At 41.3% G+C, this 20,371-nt stretch overlaps 1 protein-coding gene across 2 annotated transcripts in view; it reads right to left on the bottom strand.

Annotated features, from left to right (window-relative positions):
- Window positions 1-20,371, bottom strand: part of LOC124717240 (zinc finger and SCAN domain-containing protein 22-like) — an 84,150-nt gene that overhangs the window by 44,876 nt on the left and 18,903 nt on the right. For both annotated transcript variants that reach the window (XM_047244043.1, XM_047244042.1), the window contains exon 4: window positions 7,069-7,125. In XM_047244043.1, coding sequence (XP_047099999.1) covers window positions 7,069-7,125 — 57 coding nt within the window. The remainder of the gene's footprint in view (window positions 1-7,068; window positions 7,126-20,371) is intronic.

The following is a 20,371-nucleotide window of genomic DNA, read 5'->3' as shown; positions in this document are numbered from 1 at the left end:
TTCCCATCTTGACTCAGTACCACCCAGACTGTAGCAACTGAATTACATTCTTAGCCAGAGTTTCGACTACCTCTCGCCGTGCCCTGAAATGAGAAATATCCTACCCACTATCTTTTCCACCCTTCCCACAGTGATATTTCACTGCCCATTGAACCTACACAATATCCTTGTCCAACCATACACAACACCTGCTTCCAACCCCTTGTTTCATTGCTCATATCGCTGTAACATACCTAAATGCAAGATCTGTCCCATAAATCCCCCATCACTACCTCCTACTTAAGTCCAGTCACAAATGTCACATATCTCATCAAAGGCAGGACTACCAGTGAAGCCAGTCATGATCTACAAGCTGACTATAACCACCATGATGCAGTCTGCATGGGCATGACAATCAACAAGCCGTCTGTCTGCATGAATGGCCACCAAATACTGTGGCCAAGAAGCAGCTAGACAGCACTGTTGCTGAGAACACTGCCCAACACGGCATTCTTCACTTCAATGACTGCTTCACAGGCTGTACCATCTGGATGCTTCCCACCGACACCAGCTTTTCTGAACTGCGCGCTTGGGCACTCTCCCTGCAGTATATCCTACATTCTCATAACCCTACTGGCCTCAAACTTCGTTAGTCATTGTCTTTACCCAACTAGGCCCTTCCCCATTCCCATTCCAGCACTACATAGCTCTCTATTCCACCAACACACCATCAGTCTTTTTAAATCTGTCCTTTTCCACTCTCCCCCCCCCTTTTCCCCCTCCCTTCGGCTAACCTCCCAACTGCACGTAGCTGCCCTACCTTCTCTCCGCCTCGTCACTGTACGATCCCACAAGCAGTGTTTTACAACCCCCATCCCTACCCTGCTATCCCTCTCCTCCCCACCCCAGCCTCCCCCTTATCCTCACTGTTCTCCCACCATCATGCGCTGCTGTTCACACTCTGGCTTAGGTTGTGCCTATCAGCTAATCAACATCTCCGCTATATGGTGAGTAGGAATTATCCTTTTCATAATATTACTACATTCCATTCTGGTTTTCTATTGTTTAAATAACATGAGTATGTATGAGGTTGAATCAAATATAAAAGGAATTTTATTTAAAAATTGAAAATACAGTAGAGCGTCGATTATCTGAAGTAATTGGGGGACATGGGTGTTCGGAAAACTGGTTTGTTCGGATAATCGAACAAATGGTTCAAATGGCTCTGAGCACTATGCAACTTAACTTCTCAGGTCATCAGTCGCCTAGAACTTAGAACTAATTAAACCTAACTAACCTAAGGACATCACAAACATCCCTGCCCGAGGCAGGATTTGAATCTGCGACCATAGCGGTCGCTCGGTTCCAGACTGTAGCGCCTAGAACCGCACGGCCACTCCGGCCGGCGATAATAGAACTGTACATGTTTATTTGCCAAAAAGAAGTACTGTACAGTAAATTTATTCATAAAAACAGGCATCTCTTTTAGTATTACAAAGTAACATACAAAGGCAACTTCAGTAGGAATATATAGTATGTGGCACACCCTGTACTCATTGGATAAAGTGGTTGCAGATTCACCTTCTTCTAACCTTTTAATAATCTCGTACTTGTCCCTCATAGAAAGGACAACACGTTTACGTTTAAGCATTTTGTATCGTCAAGTTCACTTCTTCACGCAGCAGCACGCAAGTGGTAGTAACAGAGAACAGAAGGTGACTGTCTGCACCGTGAGAAGCTCTTCTTGGGGGGCGCGCAATCCTTCAAACTGCGCAGAGTGGCACGCCTCAACTCGCAGCTGGCGCTGTGAACAGCTTTGATACTGCCGCTACTTCCACTGCCAGTGCCAAGCCGACAGAAATGTGCTGATTGTTGAAACACAGCGACTGGAGGCTTGGCCGGTCAACAGCGCCTTGTGAAGGCCCCATTAGAAGCAATGTTCCGCCAGCTGTGGCCCAGTGCGGCGACTACTGTGGGAAACTTGGTTTGGGAGTGAGGGGGATGATGGACGGTAGGGTGGGAGAGTAACAGATGCGAGTGAGTACACAGTTCGGTTAAGCGGTCGTTCGGTTGACCGACATTTGGATAATCAACGCTCTACTGTATAGCAGGAAATATAGTTTCCTGCTTTAGAAGTACATTTTTCCCAGCAAGAAGGAACATTTTTTATCACAGCATTGTAGAATAAAGCTGGTTGCATCAGAAGCCAACTGCGCACAAATTCCTCCACGCCCTCATCATCTTCAAATCATTGCCCTACTAAAACTTCTTTAAGCTGTCCAAACAAATGGAAATTACAGGGCTATAAGGAGGATGATCAAGCTGAGTCCAGTGCATTTCTTGTAGTTTGGAAACTGTTAGATCTGGCATTTTCGTAGCAGAGGACGATCTGGCGAATCGGTTGATCTCACCTTCTGCGGCACCTTCTCCAACACCTTGAAGTAGTATGCAGCACTGATTGTGTGTTGCTTATGCAAAACAATCAATGAGCAAAATGCTCTGCCAATCAAAGAAAACAGCTGAAAGAACCTTATACGCTGAGAGTCAAGTCTTGGCTTTCACTTGGGTTGCCTCCCTTTTCCTCTGCCACTCCTTACTAGCTTCTTTGGATTTGGAAGTGTAGTGGTGGATCCACATTTCATTGCAGGTGACGAAAAGACTCAAAAATGGTCCATCTTCTTTCACAAACCCTTCTGTAAACACCTGACAGACCCCCAAATGTCTCAACTTCCTGGTTTTTGGCCAAAAGGTGAGGGAACAAGAACAACCTGGAATACACTTTACGAAACTGTAGGTCATTTGTGATGATTGTTTGGCAGCTCCCATAACTTATTCTGACCTGTACTGCGATTTCTGATACTATCGTCCGTTGATCACCTTCAAGAATGTCTCAAATTGCACGAATGTTTTTGTCTGTAATGGTGGTCTGAGGATGGCAATTGTGATGCTAATTGCCCACACATTGTCGCCCTTCCTTGAACTTTTTATGCCAGGTAAACACACACGTCACTGACAATGATCGTCGAACTGTGCAGTCAATCTCTGGGAAATTTCCGTAGCTTGAACTCCTTCATGAGAAAGAAATTTTATAACTGTGCATTGTGCAGGGGAGGTGTGCACCTGTTGCTCTGACATTGTGAGCATTCCTGATTCTACCAACTGTCAATGCCCAGGAATAAAAATCCCATTTACATTTGATTTGCCCTCTTAATATGAAAACCTCAATGACATATATGTTCAATATTATTTTAATAGTATTCTCTTATCGATATTCTGCAGCTATGTACATTCCTCAAGATCAAAATGAGTAAACCTAAGCAACTGAAGAATTATTGTGAAGTGAAATTAATGGTTTTTTACCTACAATTTAATTATGCCAATCACACTGAAGAAGAATGCATGTCCTGCAAATGTACTTTACTTTTAATAGTGCCACCTTTCTAATACAAAGAAAATAATGCAACATAAAAATGTTCAAGGCAAAGCTACAGGTTAGAAATTATGCACTTTGACACAATGAACAATGTAGTTGCCAATATCGAAAGAGTAATCCACAAACCACTTAGTATACTGTATAGTACTTTGTGCTCAGACATTAAATGGTTGCAGTGGGGCAGAATGAGTAATGAACTACTGGTGTGGATTAAACATTAAAAGCTGATCTTTCAAAAGATCATAACTGTGTACTATTAGAATCATGGCCCAAAATTCTGTGAGGTATCAAATGCCCACCATGGACCTTGCCGTTGGTGGGGAGGCTTGCGTGCCTCAGCGATACAGATAGCCGTACCGTAGGTGCAACCACAACGGAGGGGTATCTGTTGAGAGGCCAGACAAACGTGTGGTTCCTGAAGAGGGGCAGCAGCCTTTTCAGTAGTTGCAAGGGCAACAGTCTGGATGATTGACTGATCTGGCCTTGTAACAATAACCAAAACGGGCTTGCTGTGCTGGTACTGCGAACGGCTGAAAGCAAGGGGAAACTACAGCCATAATTTTTCCCAAGGGCATGCAGTTTTACTGTATGATTACATGATGATGGCGTCCTCTTGGGTAAAATATTCCGGAGGTAAAATAGTCCCCCATTCGGATCTCCGGGCGGGGACTACTCAAGAGGATGTCGTTATCAGGAGAAAGAAAACTGGCGTTCTACGGATCGGAACAATCTATTGGTTATGACCTGTAGATTAAAACTGAAGAAACTGCAAAAAGGTGGGAATTTAAGGAGATGGGACCTGGATAAACTAAAAGAACCAGAGGTTGTACAGAGATTCAGGGAGAGCATAAGGGAGCAATTGACAGGAATGGGGGAAAGAAATACAGTAGAAGAAGAATGGGTAGCTTTGAGGGATGAAGTAGTGAAGGCAGCAGAGGATCAAGTAGGTAAAAAGACGAGGGCTAGTAGAAATCTTTGGGTAACAGAAGAAATATTGAATTTAATTGATGAAAGGAGAAAATATAAAAATGCAGGAAGTGAAACAGGCAAAAAGGAATACAAACGTCTCAAAAATGAGATCGACAGGAAGTGCAAAATGGCTAAGCAGGGATGGCTAGAGGACAAATGTAAGGATGTAGAGGCCTATCTCCCTAGGGGTAAGATAGATACCGCCTACAGGAAAATTAAAGAGACCTTTGGAGATAAGAGAACAACTTGTATGAATATCAAGAGCACAGATGGAAACCCAGTTCTAAGCAAAGAAGGGAAAGCAGAAAGGTGGAAGGAGTATATAGAGGGTCTATACAAGGGCGATGTACTTGAGGACAATATTATGGAAATGGAAGAGGATGTAGATGAAGACGAAATGGGAGATATGATACTGCGTGAAGAGTTTGACAGAGCACTGAAGGACCTGAGTCGAAACAAGGCCCCCGGAGTAGACAATATTCCATTGGAACTACTGACGGCCGTGGGAGAGCCAGTCCTGACAAAACTCTACCATCTGGTGAGCAAGATGTATGAAACAGGTGAAATACCCTCAGACTTCAAGAAGAATATAATAATTCCAATCCCAAAGAAAGCAGGTGTTGACAGATGTGAAAATTACCGAACTATCAGCTTAATAAGTCACAGCTGCAAAATACTAACACGAATTCTTTACAGATGAATGGAAAAACTAGTAGAAGCCAACCTCGGGGAAGATCAGTTTGGATTCCGTAGAAACACTGGAACACGTGAGGCAATACTGACCTTACGACTTATCTTAGAAGAAAGATTAAGGAAAGGCAAACCTACGTTTCTAGCATTTGTAGACTTAGAGAAAGCTTTTGACAATGTTGACTGGAATACTCTCTTTCACATTCTAAAGGTGGCAGGGGTAAAATACAGGGAGCGAAAGGCTATTTACAATTTGTACAGAAACCAGATGGCAGTTATAAGAGTCGAGGGACATGAAAGGGAAGCAGTGGTTGGGAAGGGAGTAAGACAGGGTTGTAGCCTCTCCCCGATGTTGTTCAATCTGTATATTGAGCAAGCAGTAAAGGAAACAAAAGAAAAATTCGGAGTAGGTATTAAAATTCATGGAGAAGAAATAAAAACTTTGAGGTTCGCCGATGACATTGTAATTCTGTCAGAGACAGCAAAGGACTTGCAAGAGCAGTTGAATGGAATGGACAGTGTCTTGAAAGGAGGATATAAGATGAACATCAACAAAAGCAAAACAAGGATAATGGAATGTAGTCTAATTAAGTCGGGTGATGCTGAGGGAATTAGATTAGGAAATGAGACACTTAAAGTAGTAAAGGAGTTTTGCTATTTGGGGAGCAAAATAACTGATGATGGTCGAAGTAGAGAGGATATAAAATGTAGACTGGCAATGGCAAGGAAAGCGTTTCTGAAGAAGAGAAATTTGTTAACATCCAGTATTGATTTAAGTGTCAGGAAGTCATTTCTGAAAGTATTCGTATGCAGTGTAGCCATGTATGGAAGTGAAACATGGACGATAAATAGTTTGGACAAGAAGAGAATAGAAGCTTTCGAAATGTGGTGCTACAGAAGAATGCTGAAGATTAGATGGGTAGATCACATAACTAATGAGGAAGTATTGAATAGGATTGGGGAGAAGAGAAGTTTGTGGCACAACTTGACCAGAAGAAGGGATCGGTTGGTAGGACATGTTCTGAGGCATCAAGGGATCACCAATTTAGTATTGGAGGGCAGCGTGGAGGGTAAAAATCGTAGAGGGAGACCAAGAGATGAATACACTAAGCAGATTCAGAAGGATGTAGGTTGCAGTAGGTACTGGGAGATGAAAAAGCTTGCACAGGATAGAGTAGCATGGAGAGCTGCATCAAACCAGTCTCAGGACTGAAGACCACAACAACAACAACATCAAATGCTGGGGCAGATATCTTGCAAGCAGGCTTTTTTCTCTTTAAAATGTGATGCCGTGTTGGTGATGTTTCCTTATGAGTAATAATACTTAAAAGCAGATATTTTTTCTTATTATATTAATCGATTAGTAATTACTATGTTAATCTATTAGTAATTCCCATTATTATCAATATAAGTACATTACTATAACTGGTTGTTGGTATATTATGCCCTATCCCTGTTAATTTATACCTTGAATTTTTCTACATCTGTAAGGCTCTCCTTCATGATGCAAGTTTTAGAACATTGTGCAAATGAATGAATGAATCAATGATTTAAACAGTCAAAACACTAATTACTGATGTATGCTGTTCAAAACTATGTTTCAGTGATACTTTGATTAGCCAGCAGATTCCAGAAATCTTCATTCTGCACTAGCAAATATGGACAGATTAAAATTATGAAGAGGATTGTGATGAGGGTGGTATGAGAAACAATAGTTCCAAAGCTCACTACAACAGCAATGAATTGCGCACTATACTGCCACAGATTTACTGTAGCACAAACATCTAAGGCAGTCTTTATTGGAAAGTAATTACCAATATCCTCTGACTAAATATGAGCTTCAGTGCTCCTTCAATCTATCCCTACAACTCTGTAGTCTCTGAACTTTGGTATACTAAGCTGGCTTATTTATGTTAGTTCTTTCCTTCTTCCTAAAAGAAAGGGATGAAAACTAAATACTACTTTATTTTGCAAACTTAAAGAGCCAAGAAACATACCGATACATCTTCTTCAGGATCCCAGATGAAGTCTTCTCCATCTGCACTCATTATTTCCTGTAACAAAACCAAATCACTTTAGTCACAGTTTTCAAATTGCTGTACCAAATAATGGAAGCAACATAATTCAACAGAAAAAACAGCACATGGAATACTTACTACTGCTACTCAACATATTTTTTCCTCCAACATGCATTTTTTTATACCAGGTGTTACAAAAAGGTATGGCCAAACTTTCAGGAAACATTCCTCACACACAAAGAAAGAAAATATGTCATGTGAACATGTGTCTGGAAACACTTACTTTCCATGTTAGAGCTCATTTTATTACTTCTCTTCAAATCACATTAATTATGGAATGGAAACACACAGCAACAGAACGTACCAGCGTGACTTCAAACACTTTGTTACAGGAAATGTTCAAAATGTCCTCCATTAGCGAGGATACATGCATCCACCCTCCGTCGCATGGAATCCCAGATGCGCTGATTCAGCCCTGGAGAATGGCGTATTGTTTCACAGCCATCCACAATACAAGCACGAAGAGTCTCTACATTTGGTACCGGGGTTGCGTAGACGAGCTTTTAAATGCTCCCATAAATGAAAGCCAAGAGGGTTGAGGTCAGGTGAACGTGGAGGCCATGGAATTGGTCCGCCTCTACCAATCCATCGTTCACCGAATCTGTTGTTGAGAAGCGTACGAACACTTCGAATGAAATGTGCAGGAGCTCCATCGTGCATGAACCACATGTTGTGTCGTACTTGTAAAGGCACATGTTCTAGCAGCACAGGTAGAGTATCCCGTATGAAATCATGGCAGTGAATCGAGGAAGTACAGTACATACTGACGACACTAAAATGAGCTCGAACATGGAAATTAAGCGTTTCCGGACACATGTCCACATAACATCTTTTCTTTATTTGTGTGTGAGGAATGTTTCCTGAAAGTTTGGCCATACCTTTTTGTAACACCCTGTATAAAGTGTCCCATTCTCAAAAAACAACTCAGCAGTTGACATGCATGGCACTAGCCATAATAATGACATACACTACCAATCATAAAATCTGTACCTGGTGGGTGGAAGTGCTAAGTACACTGGTGCAAAAATGTTCAACCTTATCCCCCCCCATAGTTTAAAAACTTACAAAATCCTGAATTCCTTTTCAAAACAAAGTCATACTAGTTTCTGCGGACTCACTCTTTCGAGGAATTTTTGAAAGAGAGTTCACCTAAGATAAGATACAGCTAAACAGTTCTGTGACTGTCAAATGTTAATACAAGTATTTCATGTAGATTGGAACATTTTCAGTCATTGTGTAGTGAAGATATGTATTTTTAATATACACGTATTGCAGAAATCATTGCCCAATAGTTTGACAAGAACTATAGCTAACGAAACTGTTTTGAACGTATCACTACTGAAGTGTGAAGATGACAATTTGTCAATGTTAGTGCAAGTATTTAATTTTGATCATGTTACTTTCATTTACAGAAACTGTGTAGTGTGTATAAGTATTTTTAATGTATACCTGAACTGAGTGCCCCGTAGTATGAAAACAACTCTCTCTTTTAAACTGATCTAAATTTGTCACTTTTGAAGAGTGAAGACAATAATTTACTGTGTTATTTGCACCATCATAGCATTTATCGAGTAATCTACATGATGATAATCTTGACATGTTTCACATCCATGGTGAAATCTTCACTGAATGGATCAAAGGCACATGAAAAAAAAGGAAAAGAAAAAAACTCTATGATAACAGGTACACAAGACATCAGTGCATTATGCACTGCCATTGTATTTATACTAACTGTATATTACTTCTTTGTTGCATCACTGATGAGCTAATGTCCCTCAAAGTTCTCCCATACTACCAGTCTGACTTGCTCGTTACATTTCATATTGCTCTGATACATTACACTTAGATATTTAATCAATGTGACTGTGTCAAGCAGCAGACAACTGATGGTGTATTTGAACATCACACGATTCTTATCCCTACTCATTCGCATTAACTTACATTTCTTTTTTACATTTACAGCAAGCTACTGTTCATCATACCAATTAAAAATTCTGTTTAACTTGTTTAACTCATCCCCTATCCCACCACAGTCACTGGATAATAACACATCCATATACAACACATCACCATCAGCAAACAGACAAATTGTAGCTTACCCTGTCTGCCAGATCATTTGTGAATATAGATAATATGACTGATTCTATCAAACATCCCTGGGGCAATCCTGATGATACTTTTCTTTCTGATGAACACCTGAAGTTGACGACAACATACTGGGTTCTATTACTGAAGAAGTATTCGGGCCACTCACATGTATGGAAACGTAAACCATATGTTCAGAACTTCATCAGCAGCTTGTATTGGGGCACTGTGTCAAATGCTTCTCGCAAATCTATCAACACTGTGTATCATCCATCTTTTACTCCCAGTTAAGGCTACAAGCCAGACAAATACTTTCAGATAAGACTTCGTAATACTTAATTTACATAGAAGTTTAACATACCTCACATTTTCAGAAAAGTTTTTCTTGTTATCGCTTGTCTGCATTTTATATCCTCTTTTTATTGCGATCATTGTTATCTTACATTCAAAATCAGTTAACTCATGACATGCTGTTATGTACACTATACACCCAACCATAACAGAATTCTCAGATATTGCATTTACACTCTAGCCACAACATTTGACCATCATATGTGTCACATCTCCAAATTGGACATTTCTCTTCATGTTCTGGCCACTCAATTTATAACCTGAAATCATTTATGCTATTTGTTTTAATTCTATTAGTTTTAATTTTGATCAGATTTCTTCAAATTATGTAGTGACTTAAATTTTTTCTGTTGCACCTGAGAAAAACATACAAATATGCACACTGATTACTATCAGCTGGTAACTCCATCATACTTCCCGACAATGAAAACATTCTCGGTTTCCACTGGATGGCATGTAAAAAAAGGCCAACTCCTGAATTTCAAATTTCCCTCTTTGATAAAGTTATAAGTAACATATAAGTACCAGTGGTCGGTGTTGCAGAAAATATAGTGTTCTTAAATAGTTTGATAATTGGGACATGTTCATGAAGAGGAAAAAATTTACATTTGTGATAAATGTGAATGCAGATGTGAATTTAGGCTCAAAACGAGAAAATCTGAAGTTAAGTAATAAATGCTACTTCATAGCTAATTGTATCCAGTTCAGGTTACGTACTGCACAGCATCTAGCACAGTATGCAACATGTCAACAAATAATTCAATTACACACTGTGTTTCAGTGATTGTTAATTCCGTGTATCACTTCTGCTTTTGTAGACATAGTCACCCTAAACATAAAATTGTCTGCTAGCTACCTTTCACAGCAATCAGAAAGAAATATACTGTATACTGGTCAATGTCATTTGATTTCTATTGACTCAGCTACTCCCACCATCAGCCACCATGCAGAGAATCTTTCTGAAATGTGTGGATAAAGTTAATTTTAGTTCTATTACCTCTGCTGCAAATACCACACCAGTTCCTCGTGTTGTCAAATATAGGTTACACAGCTATGAATACACATAAAAGGGCTCTGCAAAATACTTATCAGGGCTTATATGCTACAGCTTCAAAAGTACCGTTCCGCAGATTTTCGAACTGTTAAACTGGCTGGGTCAATTAAAACAAAATGTTGAGGAACACCACAAACCAGAGAAGCAATCTTTCACTGGCAAGAAAATGCTGCCATACCTCAACAGAAACTAATCATTTGCTGGAAATTTGAAGATCACCAAAAGAATAAAAGATGAAAGGCTATTTTAGAAAAAAAAGAAAGACCTTTGAAGTCCAAGCAAAAGGAAGTATTTCATCTGGATATCTCTTGTTGTGGGGATTACAAATTATGTATTCTCTTTTATTTTTATTATTATTCCTTTCTTTTCTCAGACGTTATGTCTGGTCAAAAATGGAAAGTGACGCGGACCTTGATCAAGCGTGACTTCCTTTTAACTGAACGGTATATGTTATATTGCATTTAGGAACTTTCGGGTAGTTGAACATGTATCAATAATTACGGATTTCTGTAGTTGTATATATAAGTTTGGATGTAGCTGTATTGCATTGATGTACTGGTGGATATTGTGTGGTATGACTCCTGTAGTTGATAGTATAATTGGTATAATGTCAACTTTATCCTGATGCCACATGTCCTTGACTTCCTCAGCCAATTGGATGTATTTTTCAATTTTTTCTCCTGTTTTGTTTTGTAAATTTGTTGTATTGGGTATGGATATTTCAATTAGTTGTGTTAATTTCTTCTTTTTATTGGTGAGTATGATGTCAGGTTTGTTATGTGGTGTTGTTTTATCTGTTATAATGGTTCTGTTACAGTATAATTTGTATTCATCATTCTCCAGTACATTTTGTGGTGCATACTTGTATGTGGGAACGTGTTGTTTTATAAGTTTATGTTGTAAGGCAAGCTGTTGATGTATTATTTTTGCTACATTGTCATGTCTTCTGGGGTATTCTGTATTTGCTAGTATTGTACATCCGCTTGTGATGTGATCTATTGTTTCTATTTGTTGTTTGCAAAGTCTGCATTTATCTGTTGTGGTATTGGGATCTTTAATAATATACTTGCTGTAATATCTGGTGTTTATTGTTTGATCCAGTATTGCAATCATGAATCCTTCCGTCTCACTGTATATATTGCCTTTTCTTAGCCATGTGTTGGATGCGTCTTGTCGATATGTGGCTGTGTTAGATGATACGGGTGCTTTCCATGTAGTGTTTTCTTTTTCCAATTTACTTTCTTCGTATCTGTTGATGTTATGTGATCTAAAGGGTTGTAGAAGTGGTTATGAAATTGCAGTTTTTTTAATAAGAGGTGGAGCCCCTCCACGCCCACACCGGCATGATGGCCAACACAAAAGGTCTACTGCCATCTCTGCATAAGGGTTAGTATTCACTAAAGTGAGGTGTCGCAGGATGTGGGTACTGCGATGTCTGCGTACGTCTGGTTAGGATTAACCATTAATACGCGCTCATCTGGAGATAGATTGGTCGAAATCTGACGAAGGGTAGCGGTTTGAAGGGCAGAGGAAAAAAAAGTGCCAAAGCAAGAGCCAAGGGAAAAAAACCTCTGCGAATTGCAGTGGTGTAGCCGATGTATTTATATGAGTGATTGCTTTGTGTATTTTGCTAGTTTCTGCTCGTTCTAGAAAGAATTTTCTTAAATTGTCTACCTGTCCATAATGTAGGTTTTTTATATCAATAAATCCCCTTCCTCCTTCCTTTCTGCTTAATGTGAATCTTTCTGTTGCTGAATGTATGTGATGTATTGTGATCGTGTAAGTGTATTGAGTGCTTCTAGGTCTGTGTTACTCCATTTCACTACTCCAAATGAGTAGGTCAATATTGGTATAGCATAAGTATTTATAGCTTTTATCTTGTTTCTTGCTGTCAATTCTGTTTTCAGTATTTTTGTTAGTCTTTGTCTATATTTTTCTTTTAGTTCTTCTTTAATATTTGTATTATCTATTCCTATTTTTTGTCTGTATCCTAGATATTTATAGGTATCTGTTTTTTCCATCACTTCTATGCAGTCGCTGTGGTTATCCAATATGTAATCTTCTTGTTTAGTGTGTTTTCCCTTGACTATGCTATTTTTCTTACATTTGTCTGTTCCAAAAGCCATATTTATATCATTGCTGAATACTTCTGTTATCTTTAGTAATTGGATGAGTTGTTGATTTGTTGCTGCAAGTAGTTTTAGATCATCCATGTATAGCAAATGTGTGATTTTGTGTTGGTATGTTCCAGTAATATTGTATCCATAATTTTATATAAAAACAAAGATGAGGTGACTTACCGAACGAAAGCGCTGGCAGGTTGATAGACACACAAACAAACACAAACATACGCACAAAATTCAAGCTTTCGCAACAAACTGTTGCCTCATCAGGAAAGAGGGAAGGAGAGGGGAAGACGAAAGGAAGTGGGTTTTAAGGGAGAGGGTAAGGAGTCATTCCAATCCCGGGAGCGGAAAGACTTACCTTAGGGGGAAAAAAGGACAGGTATACACTCGCACACACGCACATATCCATCCACACATACAGACACAAGCAGACATATTTAAAGGCAAAGAGTTTGGGCAGAGATGTCAGTCGAGGCAGAAGTGTAGAGGCAAAGAAGTTGTTGAAAGACAGGTGAGGTATGGGTGGCGGCAACTTGAAATTAGCGGAGATTGAGGCCTGGCGGATGACGAGAAGAGAGGATATACTGAAGGGCAAGTTCCCATCTCCGGAGTTCGGATAGGTTGGTGTCGGTGGGACGTATCCAGATAACCCGGACGGTGTAACACTGTGCCAAGATGTGCTGGCTGTGCACCAAGGCATGTTTGGCCACAGGGTGATCCTCATTACCAACAAACACTGTCTGCCTGTGTCCATTCATGCGAATGGACAGTTTGTTGCTGGTCATTCCCACATAGAATGCATCACAGTGTAGGCAGGTCAGTTGATAAATCACGTGGGTGCTTTCACACACGGCTCTGCCTTTGATCGTGTACACCTTCCGGGTTACAGGACTGGAGTAGGTGGTGGTGGGAGGGTGCATGGGACAGGTTTTGCATCGGGGGCGGTTACAAGGATAGGAGCCAGAGGGTAGGGAAGGTGGTTTGGGGATTTCATAGGGATGAACTAACAGGTTACGAAGGTTAGGTGGATGGCGGAAAGACACTCTTGGCGGAGTGGGGAGGATTTCATGAAGGATGGATCTCATTTCAGGGCAGGATTTGAGGAAGTCGTATTCCTGCTGGAGAGCCACATTCAGAGTCTTGTCCAGTCCCGGAAAGTATCCTGTCACAAGTGGGGCACTTTTGTGGTTCTTCTGTGAGGGATTCTGGGTTTGAGGGGACGAGGAAGTGGCTCTGGTTATTTGCTTCTGTACCAGGTCGGGAGGGTAGTTGCGGGATGCGAAAGCTGTTTTCAGGTTGTTGGTGTAATGATTCAGGGATTCCGGACTGGAGCAGATTCGTTTGCCACGAAGACCTAGGCTGTAGGGAAGGGACCGTTTGATGTGGAATGGGTGGCAGCTGTCATAATGGAGGTACTGTTGCTTGTTGGTGGGTTTGATGTGGACGGACGTGTGAAGTTGGCCATTGGACAGGTGGAGGTCAACGTCAAGGAAAGTGGCATGGGATTTGGAGTAGGACCAGGTGAATCTGATGGAACCAAAGGAGTTGAGGTTGGAGAGGAAATTCTGGAGTTCTTCTTCACTGTGAGTCCAGATCATGAAGATGTCATCAATAAATCTGTACCAAACTTTGGGTTGGCAGACTTGGGTAACCAAGAAGGCTTCCTCTAAGCGACCCATGAATAGGTTGGCGTATGAGGGGGCCATCCTGGTACCCATGGCTGTTCCCTTTAATTGTTGGTATGTCTGGCCTTCAAAAGTGAAGAAGTTGTGGGTCAGGATGAAGCTGGCTAAGGTAATGAGGAAAGAGGTTTTAGGTAGGGTGGCAGGTGATCGGCGTGAAAGGAAATGCTCCATCGCAGCGAGGCCCTGGACGTGCGGAATATTTGTGTATAAGGACGTGGCATCAATGGTTACAAGGATGGTTTCCGGGGGTAACAGATTGGGTAAGGATTCCAGGCGTTCAAGGAAGTGGTTGGTGTCTTTGATGAAGGATGGGAGACTGCATGTAATGGGTTGAAGGTGTTGATCTACGTAGGCAGAGATACGTTCTGTGGGGGCTTGGTAACCAGCTGCAATGGGGCGGCCGGGATGAATGGGTTTGTGGATTTTAGGAAGAAGGTAGAAGGTAGGGGTGCGGGGTGTCGGTGGGGTCAGGAGGTTGATGGAGTGAGGTGAAAGGTTTTGCAGGGGGCCTAAGGTTCTGAGGATTCCTTGAAGCTCTGCCTGGACATCGGGAATGGGGTTACCTTGGCAAACTTTGTATGTGGTGTTGTCTGAAAGCTGACGCAGTCCCTCAGCCACATACTCCCGACGCTCAAGTACCACGGTCGTGGAACCCTCGTCCGCCGGTAGAATGACGATGGATCGGTCAGCCTTCAGATCACGGATAGCCTGGGCTTCAGCAGTGGTGATGTTGGGTGTAGGATTAAGGTTTTTTAAGAAGGATTGAGATGCAAGGCTGGAAGTCAGAAATTCCTGGAAGGTTTGGAGAGGGTGATTTTGAGGAAGAGGAGGTGGGTCCCGCTGTGACGGAGGACGGAACTGTTCCAGGCAGGGTTCAATTTGGATGGTGTCTTGAGGAGTCGGATCATTAGGAGTAGGATTAGGATCATTTTTCTTCGTGGCAAAGTGATACTTCCAGCAGAGAGTACGAGTGTAGGACAGTAAATCTTTGACGAGGGCTGTTTGGTTGAATCTGGGAGTGGGGCTGAAGGTGAGGCCTTTGGATAGGACAGAGGTTTCGGATTGGGAGAGAGGTTTGGAGGAAAGGTTAACTACTGAATTAGGGTGTTGTGGTTCCAGATTGTGTTGATCGGAATTTTGAGGTTTTGGAGGGAGTGGAGCTGGAAGTGGGAGATTGAGTAGATGGGAGAGACTGGGTTTGTGTGCAATGAGAGGAGGTTGAGGTTTGCTGGAAAGGTTGTGAAGGGTGAGTGAGTTGCCTTTCCGGAGGTGCGAAACCAGGAGATTGGATAGTTTTTTGAGGTGGAGGGTGGCATGCTGTTCTAATTTACGGTTGGCCTGTAGGAGGATGCTCTGAACAGCCAGTGTGGATGTGGGAGAGGAAAGATTAAGGACTTTTATTAAGGATAGGAGTTGACGGGTGTGTTCATTGGCTGAGTTGATGTGTAGGTGAAGGATTAGGTGGGTGAGGGCAATGGAATGTTCAGTTTGGAACTGGTACAGGGACTGATGGAAGGAAGGGTTGCAGCCAGAGATGGGAACTTTAAGTGTGAGGCCTTTGGGGGTGATGCCAAATGTCAGACAAGTCTGAGAAAATAGAATATGGGAGCGTAATCTGGCTAGGGCGAAGGCATGTTTGCGGAGGGAATGTAAATAAAACTTAATGGGGTCGTTGTGGGGGTGTTGTGAGGGTGACATGGTATTAGAAGGTGGAAAGTGTTGTGAGGGTGACATGGTATTAGAAGGTGGAAAGTGTAACATGAGGTGAAATGAAAATGAAAATAAAAATATATGGGGAGAGATAAAGGTGAACCGGAAAGTAACTGGAGATCTGGAATGAAAAAAGGCGAAAAGGTGTTGGTTACAGCTGGGCTATGTTGGACTTGGGTTGGTAGACAACGATGTGCATAAAGGTTAGGTGGTTGTGTTGCCGCCAAAACACGTTAAAGGACGGAGAAATTCGGGAAAATTTCGAAAAAACTGCGTGTAGTATATTAAAAGGAGTGGTATTGTGGTGGCAGATTATGAAAATGAGGCTACCAATTGTCTGACGAAGAAATAATGACGTTAAAACCTGTGGGGAGCGGCTAAAAATTATAAGTGATGTGGGAAAAACGGAAATGGAAATAAAGCGAAAGTTATTAGAACTGGCCGAAATGGTTGTTTAAAAGGTGAAAGGAGATGTTTGTGAACTAGAAACGGTGGATGTTATAGCGGCGGTAGTGCTGAAAGTGGCAAAAAAAATTTTTTTGGTTATGGTTTGGAAGTGGGTTACGTATTATTTGGTATATATATGTGCGGGATAAAATAGTATAGCAGATTACGGTAAAAAGGAGAAGGTGAATACAAAGTGAAACTACTGGCAAAAACAGAAAGAGGAAAATAAGACGACAGAAAAGATTTCGAAATGCAACAGTGACAATAACAAACGTAATTGTTGGATTCAAATTAATGATATCAATATAATAGAAGGAAACATTCCACGTGGGAAAAATTTTATATAAAAACAAAGATGAGGTGACTTACCGAACGAAAGCGCTGGCAGGTCGATAGACACACAAACAAACACAAACATACACACAAAATTCAAGCTTTCGCAACAAACTGTTGCCTCATCAGGAAAGAGGGAAGGAGAGGGGAAGACGAAAGGAAGTGGGTTTTAAGGGAGAGGGTAAGGAATCATTCCAATCCCGGGAGCGGAAAGACTTACCTTAGGGGGAAAAAAGGACAGGTATACACTCGCACACACGCACATATCCATCCACACATACAGACACAAGCAGACAAACGAATCTGCTCCAGTCCGGAATCCCTGAATCATTACACCAACAACCTGAAAACAGCTTTCGCATCCCGCAACTACCCTCCCGACCTGGTACAGAAGCAAATAACCAGAGCCACTTCCTCGTCCCCTCAAACCCAGAATCCCCCACAGAAGAACCACAAAAGTGCCCCACTTGTGACAGGATACTTTCCGGGATTGGACAAGACTCTGAATGTGGCTCTCCAGCAGGGATACGACTTCCTCAAATCCTGCCCTGAAATGAGATCCATCCTTCATGAAATCCTCCCCACTCCGCCAAGAGTGTCTTTCCGCCATCCACCTAACCTTCGTAACCTGTTAGTTCATCCCTATGAAATCCCCAAACCACCTTCCCTACCCTCTGGCTCCTATCCTTGTAACCGCCCCCGATGCAAAACCTGTCCCATGCACCCTCCCACCACCACCTACTCCAGTCCTGTAACCCGGAAGGTGTACACGATCAAAGGCAGAGCCACGTGTGAAAGCACCCACGTGATTTATCAACTGACCTGCCTACACTGTGATGCATTCTATGTGGGAATGACCAGCAACAAACTGTCCATTCGCATGAATGGACACAGGCAGACAGTGTTTGTTGGTAATGAGGATCACCCTGTGGCCAAACATGCCTTGGTGCACAGCCAGCACATCTTGGCACAGTGTTACACCGTCCGGGTTATCTGGATACGTCCCACCAACACCAACCTATCCGAACTCCGGAGATGGGAACTTGCCCTTCAGTATATCCTCTCTTCTCGTCATCCGCCAGGCCTCAATCTCCGCTAATTTCAAGTTGCCGCCACCCATACCTCACCTGTCTTTCAACAACTTCATTGCCTCTACACTTCTGCCTCGACTGACATCTCTGCCCAAACTCTTTGCCTTTAAATATGTCTGCTTGTGTCTGTGTGTGTGGATGGATATGTGCGTGTGTGCGAGTGTATACCTGTCCTTTTTTCCCCCTAAGGTAAGTCTTTCCGCTCCCGGGATTGGAATGACTCCTTACCCTCTCCCTTAAAACCCACTTCCTTTCGTCTTCTCCTCTCCTTCCCTCTTTCCTGATGAGGCAACAGTTTGTTGCGAAAGCTTGAATTTTGTGCGTATGTTTGTGTGTCTATCGACCTGCCAGCGCTTTCGTTCGGTAAGTCACCTCATCTTTGTTCTTATATAAAATTTTTCCCACGTGGAATGTTTCCTTCTATTATATTGTATCCATAATTTGTATTATTTAGCATGTTGGATAGTGGGTTCTGAGCAAGGCAGAACCATAAAGGACCTAACGAGTCTCCTTGGTATATTCCACACTTAATCTGTATTGGCTGTGATGTGATATTATTTGAATTTGTTTGGATATTAAGTATGGTTTTCCAATTTTTCATTACTATGTTTAGGAACTGTATCAATTAAGGATCTACTTTGTATATTTCCAATATTTGCAGTAACCATGAGTGGGGTACACTATCAAAAGCTTTTTGGTAATCAATGTATGCGTAGTGTAGCGACCTTTGTTTAGTTTTACCTTGATATGTCACCTCTGCATCTATTATCAGTTGCTCTTTACATCCTCGTGCTCCTTTGCAACAGCCTTTTTGTTCTTCATTTATAATTTTGTTCTGTGTTGTATGTGTCATTAATTTCTGTGTAATGACTGAAGTTAATATTTTGTAGATTGTTGGTAGGCATGTTATGGTGCGATATTTAGCTGGGTTTGCTGTGTCTGATTGATCTTTAGGTTTCTGACAAGTTATTCCATGTGTAAGTGTATCAGGGAATGTGTATGGGTCTGCAATGTAACTGTTAAATAATTTAGTTAGCTGTGAATGTGTTGAGGTGAACTTCTTTAGCCAGAAATTTGCTATTTTATCTTTTCCAGGGGCTTTCCAATTGTAAGTAGAATTAATTGCTTGGGTGACTTCATGTTGCAAAATTATCACTTCAGGCATTTGTGGTATCATCTTGTACATATCTGTTTCTGCTTGTATCCACCGTGCATGCCTGTTATGTTGTACCGGGTTTGACCATATGTTGCTCCAGAAGTGTTCCATGTCTGTTATGTTTGGTGGATTGTCTATTTTAATGTGTGTGTTATCTATTGTCTGGTAAAATTTCTTTTGGTTTGTGTTGAATCTTTGGTTTTGTTTCCTTCTATTTTCACTTTTTTTGTATCTTCTAAGTCGTTTGGCCAATGCTTGTAATTTCTGCTTCTTTTCATCTAATTGCTCTCTCACTTCTTGTTGTGAGATTTTACCTAACCTTTTCCGTTTTTTTTTTCCTGACATTTCATTTCTTATAAATTGTGTTAGCTGCCCGATGTCTTTTCTCAGTTTTTCTATTCTGATCTGTAGCCTGTGTTGCCATGCTGGTTTTGTGGGTTTCTTCTGTGTGTTGGTTGGTTCTGATTTCTGCCTAGTATGTATATTTAGTGTAGTGAGTGCTCCTATATAAACCAGTAGTTGTAACTCTTCCATAGTTGTGTTTTCATTTATTTTGTTGTGTATGATTGTGCTGATAGTTTTTATTGTTGTTTCGATTTGTGGGTTATTTGGCGGGCTATGCAAGAATGGTCTAATGTCTGTATTTGTGTCTTTGTATTCTATATATGGCAGCTGAAATTTTTCTTCTATATCTAACATGTGTGACACTTCGTGTTCTATTTGTACTTGTTCTGGTGGCTGTCTTAAGATTTCGTTTTCCTCTGATTGTTTAATTGATGCGTGTTGTTCTTTGTTTGTTTGCTCTGGGATGTTTGAGTCCATTACTGTATTTTCTTCTTCTTCTGATTGCACATTATTTTGTTCCAGTATTTGTTGCACTTGTTGTTTGATGTTTTCTAATTCTGACTGGGGTATCCCGTTATTTTTGATTATTACACGGATCTGATCAGCTAGTCGTTGTTCTGTTAAAAATTTTAATTCTGGGTATCTGGTAATAAGTGTTGTGTATACTTGTGATCTGTATCCAGTTGTGTTGGCTCCTAGGTTTGTTGCTTGGTAATAACAGAACATGAGGTGTCGGTTAACTTCATCTGACCATCTCATCCTCTGTCTTTGTTTTCCTTCTAGGGTGGTTGCAGGAAGCATATCCTGCAAAACAGCTCTATTTGGATTTGAATAATTTT

Source organism: Schistocerca piceifrons, chromosome 9 (genome assembly GCF_021461385.2).
Source record: "Schistocerca piceifrons isolate TAMUIC-IGC-003096 chromosome 9, iqSchPice1.1, whole genome shotgun sequence".
Lineage (NCBI taxonomy): Eukaryota > Metazoa > Arthropoda > Insecta > Orthoptera > Acrididae > Schistocerca > Schistocerca piceifrons.
Note: the sequence above shows the minus strand (reverse complement) of the source record. Positions and strands in the feature narration are given on the sequence as shown.